Source organism: Thermobia domestica, chromosome 5 (assembly GCF_964235325.1).
Source record: "Thermobia domestica chromosome 5, izTheDome1.hap1.1, whole genome shotgun sequence".
NCBI lineage: Eukaryota > Metazoa > Arthropoda > Insecta > Zygentoma > Lepismatidae > Thermobia > Thermobia domestica.
Genome location: NC_137458.1, coordinates 32,607,401 through 32,622,059, shown reverse-complemented (window position 1 = coordinate 32,622,059; position 14,659 = coordinate 32,607,401). Strand labels below are relative to the sequence as shown.

Here is a 14,659-nt window from a genome sequence, read left to right as displayed (position 1 = left end):
CGTCTTATGGTACACACAAAAGAAACAACGTGACTTGCGCGCCAAAACAACAATGTGCATATTGACTGTTTCAGTGCAGGGACGTTGTGCACACAGGGCAATCACAATTCATCTAGTGCTGAGGAGAATCGGAGATACTAACATAGCACTTTGGTACTATTTGCTATTTGGGGAATAATTTAGTTTCGGAGGGTGGGGTATAATCAGCAACGAAACATACAATCTATATATCAATGGACTCAGTTTGACAAAACAAATCGATCGATACCAATTTTAACTACTTCCGATTGACCATTTCCGGTTTACTGAGCCTAATTTAGTTTCCGGGGGGTATAATCAACAACGAAACATATACAATCTATATATCAATCGATTCAACTAGACAAAATAAATAGATCGATATCAATTTTAGTTATTTCCGGTTAACTTCTTCCGGTTTACTGAGCCTAATTTAGTTTCCGAGGGTGGGGTATAATCAGCAATGAAACATATACAATCTATATATCAATTGATTCAACTTGAAAAAACAAATCGATCGATACCAAGTTTAACTACTTAGTGTTCCGGTCCCGGTTTACTAAGCCTATTTTAGTTTCCGGGATCGGGTTGTGAAAATGTCAAAATTCGAAGAATTCTTTCAATGAAGTGGATACTTTCAAATATCTACCATAACAGCACAAGATGTGCTAGCCATGTGCCATTTAGGTGTCTCAGCTACTTCTTAGGTACCCGACACTTGGTACCTATGGTATTCATGTCTTAAGTATATACTTCAGCTAACTAAAGTTTTAGGTGCTTGTTACACTCAATTGATATTTGCGACTATGTACCACAAATGTAGCATTTATATACCTGGGTCAGTTTAGCACTGTGATAATCATTTGTTTTTATATCGTCACTTGGGACATACATCTTTCATGTTCGAGGTACTAACCTACTTTAGGTGCATATATTTCAGATGCATATGACATAATTGATATCTGCAGAGACGCGCGAATGACAGTCAGCTCTTTGCATTTGCTCATGCGCAGTAACATGCAACGGTTTTTTGCGCTTTCTGCTCCACTTTCTGTCCTTCTAGTAGACAATCGGTTAGAAAAAAGAAGCAACAAATGCATGAAATTTGGGAGATGAATGCAGAAGAAAGAAATGACATAACTGACGAATAAAAATTAAGATGAATCTTTCATACATGAACAGTTAATTATTTACGTAGTTAGGGAAAAAGAATTGTATCTTTTAGATGCCAACTATCGCCGATCATTTTGAAAGTGAAAATGGAAGAACCATGAAATAAAGTAAAGAAACGCGCGTCATTTTGTTATAAAATTACATGGCGAGCGGATTTTATCTGATCCCAAACGGTTATCGTCGAAAATACAGGGAACAGCAATCTGATTAGCCAAATTAAAAAGACCTTGAGGATTTATCCCTCTACAAGCAACATTTTCCCCATCGACTTCGTGACCATGTCGGAAGAGAACGCGAATAGTAATCAAAGGGTTTGTGGTTCACGCCCACCATGAGGCACATTTTTTTACTTGTTTACAGTGTTTTTTAGACTCACCTTAATGTAAACATATTACGCATATAGGCGATTTAACATATTTTGGGGAGTAATTAAGTGGTTCATTGATGCTTACGGCATGAGGAATCTACTTGCAATATACTAGGTAAGTTTCCCAGGTACATATCAGGCATGTGCCTAGGGGCGGACATAGACTGTGACTATCACTTGCCATCCATGTGGTTTCTTTCTCACACGTACTTAAGGCACATACTGGGCACATTTCCATGTGCTTGAGGGAACATGATATTTATATGACTGCTATGTAATTGTGCAGTTAGGGTAGGATCAATATTAAGAGACCAAAACGATATCTAAGAAGAAATAAGACCTCGACCGAAAGTAGGGAATTCGTGTTATTATTCAGATCAAAATCTTTCATCTTCAAGAATTCTGTCGTAGATTTTGAAGCTTAACTCTATAAAACGATAATCATCCCTGTTGTACTGTATGGTTTTGAAACTGGTCGCTTACTCTGAGAGAACACAGAGTATTGGAGAATAAAATCCCTAGGTGAATATTCGGTCCCAAGAACGACAGGAATGGGGAATGGCGGAACTTTCATAACGAGGAACTGCATAACTTATATTGTTTACCAAACATTGTTAAGGTTATGAAATCTAGGTAGCTCAAGTGGACAGGTCATGTAGTCAGAATGGAAGAAAGTAGGGGTGGTTTGAAAGTTTTAACTGGAAATCCAATTGGAGAAAGACCAATAGGAAGATCCTAGGCGAAGATGGAAGGACAATATTAGGACGGACCTCACAGAAATTGGAGTATAAAGTAGAAACTGGAAACTGTGGCCTAAGGGGGGAAGTGAATATAGAGTTTTTGTGAACGCAGCATTCAACCTCCAGCCTCTATAGTCCATAAAGTTAGTTAGTTAGCAGGCCCTTTTGCTTAAGAACAAAACAGAAACAAGAAAAAGCAATTACATGAACAAAGAACATTAAGATTTTCGATGTTTTTATTTCGTTTATGTAGTTACATCTACGTGAAGTTAGCCCTTGCTTTCAAATTTCGATTCGGTATCAAAATCTTTTGTTATTGATTGTTTTAAAGAAAAACTCGTTTGTTTCGAAAAAAAATAAAGATTTATTTACAAAATAAAGTTGAGGGGGAATGACAACTTTACACTGGCCGTGCACTTTCAAATATCGATTCGAAATCTAAGCCAACCATTTGTGTTTCGTTTGATATTGTTTTGAAGAAAAAAAGAAGTTTTAAAAAACAAAACAAAACAAAAAAACGTAAGGGTTACAAAATACAGTTGGGGGAGCAACTTCACACTGGCCCCTCCTACTTTCAAATTTTGATTCGAAAACGAAGTCAAGAGTTTGTTTTTCGTTTGTTATTGATTGTTTTGAAGTAAAAAATCGTTTGTTTCGAAAAACGTAATGAGATATAAATCCAATAATCGATTGAGTTCCGAGGCAACTTCACACTGGCCTCCGCAACACTTTCAAATTTTGCTTTAAAAGTGAAGGCAATCATTTGTTTTCTGTTTCGTATTAATTGATTTGAAGAGAAAATAGACTGTTTCGAAAATAGTAAGAAGTTATTTAAAGTTAAATGTGACCAAATTTAGCCAAGTCCCTATACTTACAAATTTCCATTGAAAACCAAAATCAATTGTTTGATGTGGGATTGTTGATTATTTGGAAGAAAAACAACTTTCGAAAAACATAAAAGTGTTTACAAAAGAAATTGGTGATGAAACTTCACACTGGTAACACCGTCATATTTCGAATGAAAGCAAAAGATAATTATTTGTTATAGGTTACTTTGAAGAGAAAAACTTTTTTTTTTTTTTTTTGGAAAAATAGAAAGAGAGGCTTATCTGTTATTGATTGTTTTGAAGATAACAATCCCATTTTTCAAAATACAATAAGATACGTTTGAAGATATATTTGGTGGTCAACTTCACACTGGTCTTCACACTACTTTTTCTCCTTTTAGATTTCGATTCAAAGCTCAATAAGTTGTTTATTTCTGCTTTCTTATTGGGTGGCTTCAAGATAAAATATTTTATTTCGAAAAAAAAACTTAAAGGTTACTTAAAAATAAAGTTGGGTGAGCCAACTCACACCGATCTTTCAAATTTTTAAATTCAATAAAAACAATAGATAAAATAATTCTTAAATGTTGACGTTGCTAAGAATCTGCTCATATTATTGTTTAACAGTTGTCCCCAAAACATTTGTTTCTTTGAAGGCACACAACTTTCTTAGTATCGATAGATTTGTTTTGTCAAGCTGAATTGATTGATATATAGATTGTATATGTTTCGTTGCCGATTATACCTCACCCCGGAAACTAAATTAGGCTCAGTAAACCGGAAGTAGTTAAAGTTGATATCGATCGATTTGTTTTGTCAAGCTGAATCGATTGATAATTATATATTGTATATGTTTCGTTGTTGATTATACCCCACCCCCGGAAACTAAATTATTCCCGCTATTTGAATTTATGATGGGCCTATCAGGAGACGCATCGACTTATACGTCAGCCATTTGGTGTGGATGCCGTGACTGAACGTACTGCCACCAATCAGCCTGAGTAGTACAAGTTGAGAAATCTTAAGCTTTGTAATGAACGCAATGGGTGACTACAGATTTAGGATGGCAAGGTTCTGAAGGTTCCTATAGAAGACATTAGTCAAATGAGCTGAACGCTTCTAGGTTTCCGAGGAAACAGACCTCACCTGCACTTAATCGGAAAGATGTACAGATAAATTAACATAATACATTTTCAAGAGGAGACAAGGAAAAACGAGTGACAGTATATTTGTCTCTGCTCTCTCGGCACCGCAATATACTCAAATTTTGGTCAAGTGTTCGTTGGTATTTCTGGGCCAAGTATTGCAAATGTGGGTAAAATCACTCCCTTATTATAATGCTTTCTTTAAATTGTCATGAACTCATTTAGCTTGCTTTCACTTTTTAAAAAAAATGTATAGATATAAGATCTTGATAACGAATTATGCTGCTACTTTTACAAAAATAATACAGGTTGTCCGAAAAAGAATACCCTTTTTAAAAAACATTATCGGGTCCCCTAATGTAATGTTAGAATTGTTCATATACCAAAAGCAAGGAACTATATAATTTTTTCTACCTATTTTACAAAGATTTAATAAGGCCCCTCATATTATAGCAGATATCTAGTCAATAGTCAACTTCCATGCTCGAATCAACATGTTTCTTGTAAGGGCAGCAAAGGCTTCTGTGATCTGCTTTCGCAGCTCTGTCAGATCTCGAGGCAAGGTGAGACAAAAACGTAATCTTTAACAAAGCTCCATAAAAGGAGACCTCCGCATGTCATATTTGGAGACCTCCGGGGCCATTTTAACAACAGTTCGGCATCAGGACCAGCGGAATCTATTTAATAATGTAGATGTTCACTTAAATACCCTCTGACGTCATTATGGAAGCAGGGTAGAAATCCATTATGTTGGACAAGGAAATCTCGGGAGTCCTCTTAAATTTGAGGTATCAACTACATTTGGAACATGTCAACATTCGTGTCTCCCGTTGCAGTTCCTTCTGCAAAGAAGAATGGCCCATAAAGCTTCGTTCTGCACATGGCAGCATGGCATGATTCAACTTTGCAGAATCTCTGACATGTTTAATGATTTGCCGAGAGTGATCTGAACTTCAGATTCGAACATTATGTAGTTGTCTTTCCCGTTGATATGCAAGATCTCCGCGTTACTGGATACTACTCTATCCCTAAAATCATAATTTTTCAGGAATCCCAACATGTCTACACTGTAGACAGTGCGAAATTTTCTTTTTCGGAATTTTCAGTGAGTGTCTGCAGAAGTTGCAGTTTGCAAGCCCAGAATTTCAAACTCTTACGAAGAAGATTTCAGACAATTGAGTGAGGCAATGCTAATTCACGGCCCGCTTTCCAAAGTGACTTAGTAGGGCTGCGTTGGAATGATTGCCGAACTCTCTGCACCGTCTTCTCTGAATTTGAAGGACAGTCGGTGCTTTAGCCTTTGCATAAGCAACGTGTCTTCATTAGTTCTGTATGCCAACGCTTAATGAAGTTCTTGTCAGCTGGATTAACACCAAACTGTCGTTGAATGTTGGGTTTAACACCGATAACGGACGTTGTATTTGCATATTCCATAGCACAAAACGCTTTATGTTGGTGTGGGCGCCATCATAAATTGTGGCCTTGTGAACGGCACGCATTTCAATTACGAAAAAAAAAAACTTCAGTATCTAATAGCAATCATTGTCACTGATAGCTTTCTCACACTCAGCACCTCGAAGATGATAAAGAAAATGGTACAATTCTTTCGGACACCCTGTATAATATGTAGCTTAGATCAACTTCTATTCATGTTCACTAACACATGTAGTTAGCCTGAGTACTTTTGGTGTGATTTTGTAAAAATGTACAATTAATGAGACTTAGAAAGGCATTGCGTTCTCCGGATAGCACACTAAAGCATTGGTAACAATAAGCTTATCCTTCGTGTATACAGTATTATGATTTTTTCTTTTTCTTTTGTTTGTTCTTAGGACTAAACTTTTTACTCGGTTACCTCCAACGAAATGTAACTTACCTGCAGAATGAATATATACGATCGTAGTCCTCCCATTTTGTCAAATTATTGATAAAATCAGCAGGGACATCGAGGAGCCCAATACAACCATGATACGATATGATTTCCCTCTGTAGAAGAGAAATATATATATATAGAAAGAGAGTGTGTGAGAGAGATGAATTATCTCTTACTAACTCATGAAATTTACCGTCAGATAAGTTACTTAATGTTCTAATAATGGGTTCCTGCCCGTGAATCTTGGAACTAGTTTTCATTTATAACTTCACCTCATTGCTACAAATATTCAATTTTTATCTATTGAACTATTAATCTTAACTTTCAAAAGGTGTCCGTAACGTACTCCAGATCGTCATTTATTAGGTCCATACGAATGAAAAGTACAATATAAGTGTGTCATTTCCAAAAGTCAAAAATTGAAGGGTACAATACTTGGTCAAAATAGTCACCGTCTGCAACTACATGCCTTCGTAATCGCATTGCTAATGAGTTGATTCCTTGGCGGATGAGGTCCGGAGTGTCTGATCTGAGGAATTCCTCAACCGCTTATTCTACCACTGATAATAAAGGCCTTCCCTCTCAAGAACTGGTCAAGATGCCGGGATAAGTTGTAGCCGGTGGAGAGACGTTAGAAGAACACGTTGGGTGAGGAAGGATCTCATATTGTAACTCACGGATAGTCTACGACGTCCTTTGTACGAGGTTTGCACGACAATTGTTGTGCTACATGAGGACCATTCCTTGTGAATATCTATGGTTAGTTGTGGACTGAGAAAAATCTGTTATCCGGACAGCGGTATATTGTACAAATGTACGGAATCCGTTAGTTTACTATAGAGATTGGTACGGGACATACGTTATTCATATGTTCCATACATACTTCCTATTTTCCGCTTAGATGTTACATCATGCCACTGGAGGATAAATGACATCTAATAATCTTCCGTATATTACATACTTAAACTATGTTATATACGACAACTATATGTTATATATATCCATCGTATTTGAGATCCTGACCACGCATATTCATTTTTTGTTTCATATGGAAAGTACGTATAGATGGAGCACTTACACGGAAAGTATTATAAAACACACGCTTTTAGTTATACATTTGCTGCAGGATGTCTCATATAGTCGTAAGTTAAGTCAAAAAATAACAGGATTTACGCATGTAACCTACGTTTTTTCTCTGTATAGGCATTTCAGGAAGTTCAGCACTGTAACGATCCGTAGTGATGGCTTTGCCAACGTAGAAGAACATAATGAATCAAGTCGACCATAAAAGTAACAACACCTTCTGTGTGTGTGGGGGGGGGGAGGTGGTTTAGGAAGCTGCCTCCATGTTGATCACGATGCAACAACTATCCTGATCGTTTACGATTGTCTCAGCAGATTCAGTTATTTGTAAAACTTAGACAACTGCACACATTTACACCGCGATTTTTTATTGGCTAGTTTCACCTCACGTGGGACTCAGGAGTCCACTAGTTTTACTCTTAATCGATACCTTGGAGCCGTCCAACATCTGCAGCATAGTGTATACCTAACGCATACACAACAGAATAAACACTTTCTAGAAAGTTCGACTGCAAGGTGTGTTTGACAAGCTTATCCTGACATCATAGTGATCGGTATTTAAAGTGTTTTATATTTTCAATGTTGTCATTGAAACATAATTTAACAAACGAACCGCGATTGGTATTCTCATTCGCCATTTTTGGCCCTAATACACGATATTCTTTTCTTTGTGAGTTGCATAGCAGAAGGTCCCAGTTTCAAGTCGTAAAGAAAAATTACAAGGAATTGTCTTTTTTACGGTGCATTTTTACGCTACGCTGTTCAACAACGCATTGTCCTCTGACTGTCTGGGTACTCCAGCCTGTTTGCTGAAAAGGAACCAATTTTGAGATACTAAATAATACACTAAGATTGAAAGAGTGCATGAATGGACTGGGACTCCAACACAGGATCTTCGGCGTACCTGCCGATGGGTTAACCACTATGATACCCGGTCCACTTCCAGAACAGCCATACACTCTGTTACCAGGCCCGGTGGCTAGGCGGCGATTGCCGCCCAGACAGGGGCCAAATGAAAATTGTAATAGAGAGAAAAGGTCAGGAGGGAGAGAAAAATTGTGCAAAACGTGTGTGGCAACCAATATCCTTGTGAACAGTCATGGAGGTAATCTGCATACATCAAGCTCTTCGAGCGTTTCATTAAAATTTTGTTGAGACTCACGTCTGCTAAAAAAAGTAAGAACGAGCCATGCCAGCTTCAGAGTTATGTCGGTGCAAGCAAAAACAATAGTAAAATCTAACACGCTTTCTATCGCTGAATATAAAATGGAGCCGAACGTATAGTGGCCTGACAATACAATCTTAAAAGTTTAGTTTCTTTGCCCACGAAAAATAACAATTTGAAACCCAACAGAAAGAGATCTGAGATCACTTTCATGATTTATGAAATCGGCGTCGCGCCGTCGCTTCTGTAGCTAGATCCCATGGTTTTGGCATTATTGAGTCACTCATGAGTGTTTGCTTTCATCTTTCAGTAGTTGCCAATTTTAACAGCCAAATACTCGAGCAACGGTCAGCAGGCCCGTAGCCAGCCTGGTTTCTTAGGGCGGGGGCAGAACTGAATACTGAGGGGGCAATGACAAAGAGATCAAGGAACACCATAAAATTGTATATTTATTTATTATTTACAGAATCTGTACCAACTATAGCTTCTTTTATACATAATATCCTATATTGACAATATTACTGTACACAAATTCAAGACTAAGAACATTGATCATTAACATACAAAGATTAAAAAAACCGATGCTATACAATTGAGGTGCTTGGAGCAATATAGTGCTATGCCACATTTTTTAAAAAATGAGATCTCACTATTTGTAACATCCTTGGATATCTTATGATCCATTGCTCTTGACAAGTATTAAATAAAATTCCTTGTAAAACAAGAATTTTGAGGAATGATCAAAAAATACATGGAAAGATTGTAATCTTGGCCAATAATTAGTTTTTCGATCACGAGCTCAAAATTTTTAAATGGCCTCTAAATTGAGTTCTTGTATTATCTACGGAATAAACACATCATACTGAGTTAAGTGATAGTTTGAGTTTGGCTACACTATATGAGTTCTCTAGATAGAAGGCCTAGAAAATGTTTGATTGAAATATATTAGATGTTTTGATCCAATAAGCAAAACACTAGAGTTTATTTATACTGACAACTAACGTTGTGGACTATGATACTGTTGTTTGAAAGTGCACCTGATATTCTGGGATGCCTGTGATAGTTGCAAGAATCGAGTATGGTTTTAAATTCTTGAAATAGGTAAAGGGAATGGAAGATGCTTGGTACATCTACCAAGAAACATGCAACTTTACAGAGAAATGAGTAAAATTCGCAACGTTTAATTTAATTGGTAAATATAATTGCAAGAATTTCACTGGTTTTTAGCCAGTTTGAAGATTCTCTTCAGCGTTATTTTTAAAGGGGATAAAATAATTTAGGGGGCAGTGTCCCCTCTAGCCCCTCCCTGGCTACGGGTTTGGCGGTCAGTTATTCAAAGTATGTTACTATGAGGTAGTGTATGTCGTTATCGTGTCTTTTCGAAACTGATCGTGGAAACGGAGATTAATGCTACTGTAATACGTGGATTCTTGAATCGGACTTCTTGAATTTACAGCATTAATAAGTGAAAAATTAGTAAATTATGTGCATGTAGGTGTTTCTCTTAAATAAAACTCTGGCAGCTGTTGAATCCGGCATCACGTGTGCCATTGTGTATTCATATAATACAATTGCAATTAAAATAACTACGGGATATACACATGAATTTGAAATAAAATTACATAGATCAAAATGAAAATTCATTACATAGTGTTGCCAGATTTTATAAACGAAAAACTGGAACACTAATCTCAAGCTATATATACGGTCAGGGATCCTACTAATTTGGTCAGAATCAATTAATTGCCTTTCTTTTACAAGTTACTACGCACAATTTTCCAGTTCATTCTGTACACAGTTAACACAAATGTAGCCCCACAAGGGATGTATAAATAATGTAAAAACGATAACATAAGAAGAGCTGCGTGGCGTCCCTTATTTCGAATTCCGGTTTGTTGTATTTAAAAAATCCTAATAAAGCAAACAAAAGCTTAAAATACCCTTTCGCAAGAACACGGGTTTTGTTATTACCAATATTTTTCCACTGGTATAAATTTCTCCTGGCAAAATTTATTTGATTTTAAGTTTAGCATCCCTTTCAGAAGCCAGGTTATACGAAACGTGAAATCCCAACCACATGTGCTCCCTCTGGGAATGTAACCTGGATGTCCCACGCCAAAGGCGCGTATACTAACCACTTAGCCACGAGGTAATTCTGCAAAAGTTATCGTTTTATTATTGAGGTGTTCTAAATTCCTGTCCGCTTGCTACAGTAATGTTCACAAACTTCTTGAACTCTCTTTTTTTTTCCTCCGCTAGGTCGTAATGTATATACAGGCGCAGTAGGTGTGATTTCCAAAACAAAAAATACTGAAGCTAAGGATGGATTTTGTCACTGTAAGCTGTGCTTAAAAGCAATAATGAAAGTGGAAATTTAAAATAAGGAATCGGCATCTCTTTCAAGCAAGTCTGATGTAGCAAGCAATAAATGTCTGATGTAGTAGAATGGAAGTCTAAAAGAAACATGTTCGGAGTAGATAAAGTAGTCTACTCTTAAGCAATACCTTGACTTTTCCAACTTCACATACACACACTATATAGATAATATGGTAATACTGTCACTATATTGTAACAAAGAATATCATTATTCAGGAAATTATTGTAACATATGCCCTCTCTTGAATATGTTTTTTTAAATCCTTTTTTCCCGTTCTGGAAGTCAAACAATCCATAGGACAAAAGAAAGAATGTGATTTTCAAGCTTCTTGTTCTTTGTCTCGTAAAATTGAATTGGCTACACAAGTCTTCGTAAACCCTTCTGTTTTTAGTTGAGACATACTAGTTCTTGCAGGTTGATTTTTTTTTTTTTCAATCTGAAGATCGAAAACCGGGACAAACAGGCGAAAGCCGTTTTCGGGATAGTTAATTATTTTATTGGAAAAAGGAACTGTCCCGGAAAACCGGGACGTCTGGCAACTTTATCATTACACTACTTTCTGGTAGCAGTGTTAAGATTTACTATTGATTATTTCTTTTCTGACCTTATTCTGATTTTCTGATATCATGTTGCAACCATAGTAGGTAATTCCAATACGACGACCCTGTAGGCCTAAATGTGCACACGATTTGCATAACTATACACAATCTGGGTACTTAACATAGTTCGTAGTCAACAAGTGCTTACTGATGTGCTTGTTTCGGAGGGTATATCCTTTCTCAAAAATATTTCGGGCTCCGTGCAGGGGATCCTGTTTTGCAGCTTATCATATCCCTTGTTCACGAGCCCTGAAGCCGCCAGTGCTGACTTTAAATTAATTTGGCCGTAGTTCTTTATCAACACAGTACAAGCACAGTAAATTATGTAGTGCTATCCATGCCCATTTCCTTAAAGTACTCGAAAAGACCAGAGGATATTCTGAAAATGGGTTTTCATTCACCCCTCTAAGATAATTTTCTAAACTGATGGAATTATCTTGTAGACACTTTTTTATTGTTGTCGAGTACTTCAAACACATTTTGCATGGGAATCATTTACAACGACTTTTAATAATTTCGAACACATTATGTTGAGAAGTACTACAAAGACAACTGCATTAATATCAACCTAGCATTACAATACCTGGATAATACATTGTAGTGCTGCATGCTCTGTGGCGAAAATTCAGGTGTGTATTACCTATACCGGTAAATAAGGCACTACTAAAAATTGGGCAGTGATGAACATACTCTAACTTCAGCATATTTCGGAACATGATAAAACACATCAGTGCCAAAATTTAACCCTTTAATTTGGTAAGGAGTGAGATTCAATATACCTTCAAAATATTTTGGACATTAACTTATATTTGTGCTGGATCTAAGCTGTTTAGAGATCACACGGTCAAGACTTAGGCTCCCTAAATATATTTTTAAATTGGTCTTAAGTTTCTGTGAATCCACTGATGGCAGACGCGATACTCATGATTTCTGTATATCACATGCAAGTAGGTTGAACTTTACCTAATTGAACCGCAATGATATTTGATCCTTACTAAATTATGAGAAAATAAGGAAACAAAATATAGGAGCTGGGTAAGTCTCGCCTCCCACCACGTCGTATAATAATTGAATTTCATTAAATTTGCAGCTCAGATTTAAAGAATTTGTAAATTCCTGTTTAACACTGACTATAGTTATACATTGAGATGTAGAGTACAATAGGTATGAGGGAACTCTTTTTTTAAACGTGTGCAAATCGCAGGTGGATTAATTTGCACACTTTTGATTACTTATTTGTCTAATATTTTATATCTCCTTAAACATTTTGTATTTTTTGTGTAATATGTTAGCAAGTATGTAGTTTTATAATTGCCATTCAGAAAAGAAAGAAAGAACTAAAGTCAAACAAGCAATGGATTTGACGTTCATCGAGTAAAAATTACCACACTTAAGAATCCTAATAAAAGTCAATCGATAATGCTACTCTAGTGCTGGTTATTGTTACAGGCGCAACATGACTGCTTGCACGAACAAGTTATTGACAAAATTAGGATTGTGGCTTCACGTCAAACTAGAATCGTCACTTGTTGAAAATAAAGTTGAGAACAAAAGAGAATGTTGACACGTGCGAAAAATTACTGCCAAACTAAAGTGGTGATTCTGGTTACACGTTAATCAAGAATCTCCTCTCCATCATTTTAAAACAACTTCTAAAAAATCAAAAACGTTAGCAATCATTAGTGGTTCACGGAGAACGTTAGTGGTGCTACGCACCAAAAGTAATTTAGAAAATATATTAGTACTAGGTTAGAGCTTATTAGTGCAATATGCTGCGTATGGAAAATTATTAACAAATTAAATTGGCGATTCTGGCTTCAAATCAACCTAGAATTACCACTCTTACAAAATAATTTTCTGAATAATGAAAAAAGGTGTCAAATCGTTACTGTTATCTTAGTCCTACGACTAGAATGTCAATATTGTTACGTACGGAGTGTTATTAACAAATAAATCTAGAGATTCTAGCTTGACGTCAAGCTACATTTGCCAATTTTTCTAACAAATATTCAAGAGAACAGAAACGATACCAAACGTACGTGCTACGTTAATACTGGTTAGCGTTTTTACGTAGGAAGAATTATTAACAAATAAGTGGCAATCCTGGCTTGCGGTCAAACAGAGAATCGCTATCTATCCAAAATAGCTAATAAGGGAAAGAGAAGGGCATAGAATCGTTAGTGCTACGTTAGAGCATGCTAGCAGCAAGTACACTGTTACCGCTTCTGCGTATTAAATTATTAACAAATTGAAAGTGGTGTTAACAAATTAACATCAAGCCAGATACGACACTTCTATACAATAAAATTGTAAAGGATGCCATTCTTTAGTACTGGATAATGCTACAAGGACATTAGTGGTGCTATGTACGGAAAGTTATAAACAGATTAAACTGTCAGTTATGGCTTGACGTCAAGCCAAATTCAGCACTTTTTAATAATTTAGATAACAAAAATGGTACCACTCGTTAGCGCTATGTTAGTTCACGTTAATGTTACACTCAACACTTAATGCGCTGCTGCGTACACAGTAATTAACAAATTAAAGTGGTGATTCTAGCTTGACGTCAAGCTAGAAACATTACTTCTATAAAAGAACTTCGTATATCCTCCCAAAAGGGTGACAGTTTTGCCATTACACCTGGGAGAGTCCATTGTCCGAAATGGGCAAGAGGTCATGCCCTTGAATCCTGGAGATAAGAATAAATTGTATCATAACACGAGTATCCCAGACCGAACTCTAGATCACGTGTTTCGTGCGTACTATTAGGTTCGACATGGGATACTCGTATCGTGAAGTACACTCGTAAATAAGAGTAAGATAGGTAGTATTATCTACCCCGAGACGTAGAACTCACGGACCTACCAGGGGAGCTGCCGCTCCCAAATTCTATTTTTTTTTAAAGAGAGACAGTCTACATCAGTCATTGGGTCTGGTAATGTCCGGTGTACTTTCTCCGTAAATAGAGATAGTTTCAGATTGCATAAACGGTCTACCGAGGGTGAATGTGGTGGTCACTGCCAATGGCAGCCTCCGCGTTTGGAAAGTAGCTGAGCTACAACGTGTACCCGTACGACAGCCCCGTACTGCTTAGCCGAGTCTAAAAGGAGAGGTTCCTGACTCCACACGAACATGTCTGCTTGCAGATTATCTACATCAGTCATTGCATCTGGTAATGTATGGTGCACCTCTGCCATAATTAAAGCAAGCCCTGAATTGCTTGGACGATCCTACCGGGAAGAGGAATGTCAGCTTACTCCCTGTAGGGGTACAGAACGGTGACTGGGGAGAA

The 14,659-nt window shown here is 36.9% G+C and overlaps 1 protein-coding gene across 10 annotated transcripts in view; it reads right to left on the bottom strand.

Moving 5' to 3' along the window:
• Positions 1-14,659, bottom strand: part of LOC145685837 (uncharacterized) — a 162,721-nt gene that overhangs the window by 78,917 nt on the left and 69,145 nt on the right. For all 10 annotated transcript variants that reach the window (XM_081758442.1, XM_081758443.1, XM_081758435.1 and 7 more), the window contains one exon: positions 6,147-6,256. In XM_081758442.1, the coding sequence (XP_081614568.1) occupies positions 6,147-6,256 (110 nt within the window). The remainder of the gene's footprint in view (positions 1-6,146; positions 6,257-14,659) is intronic.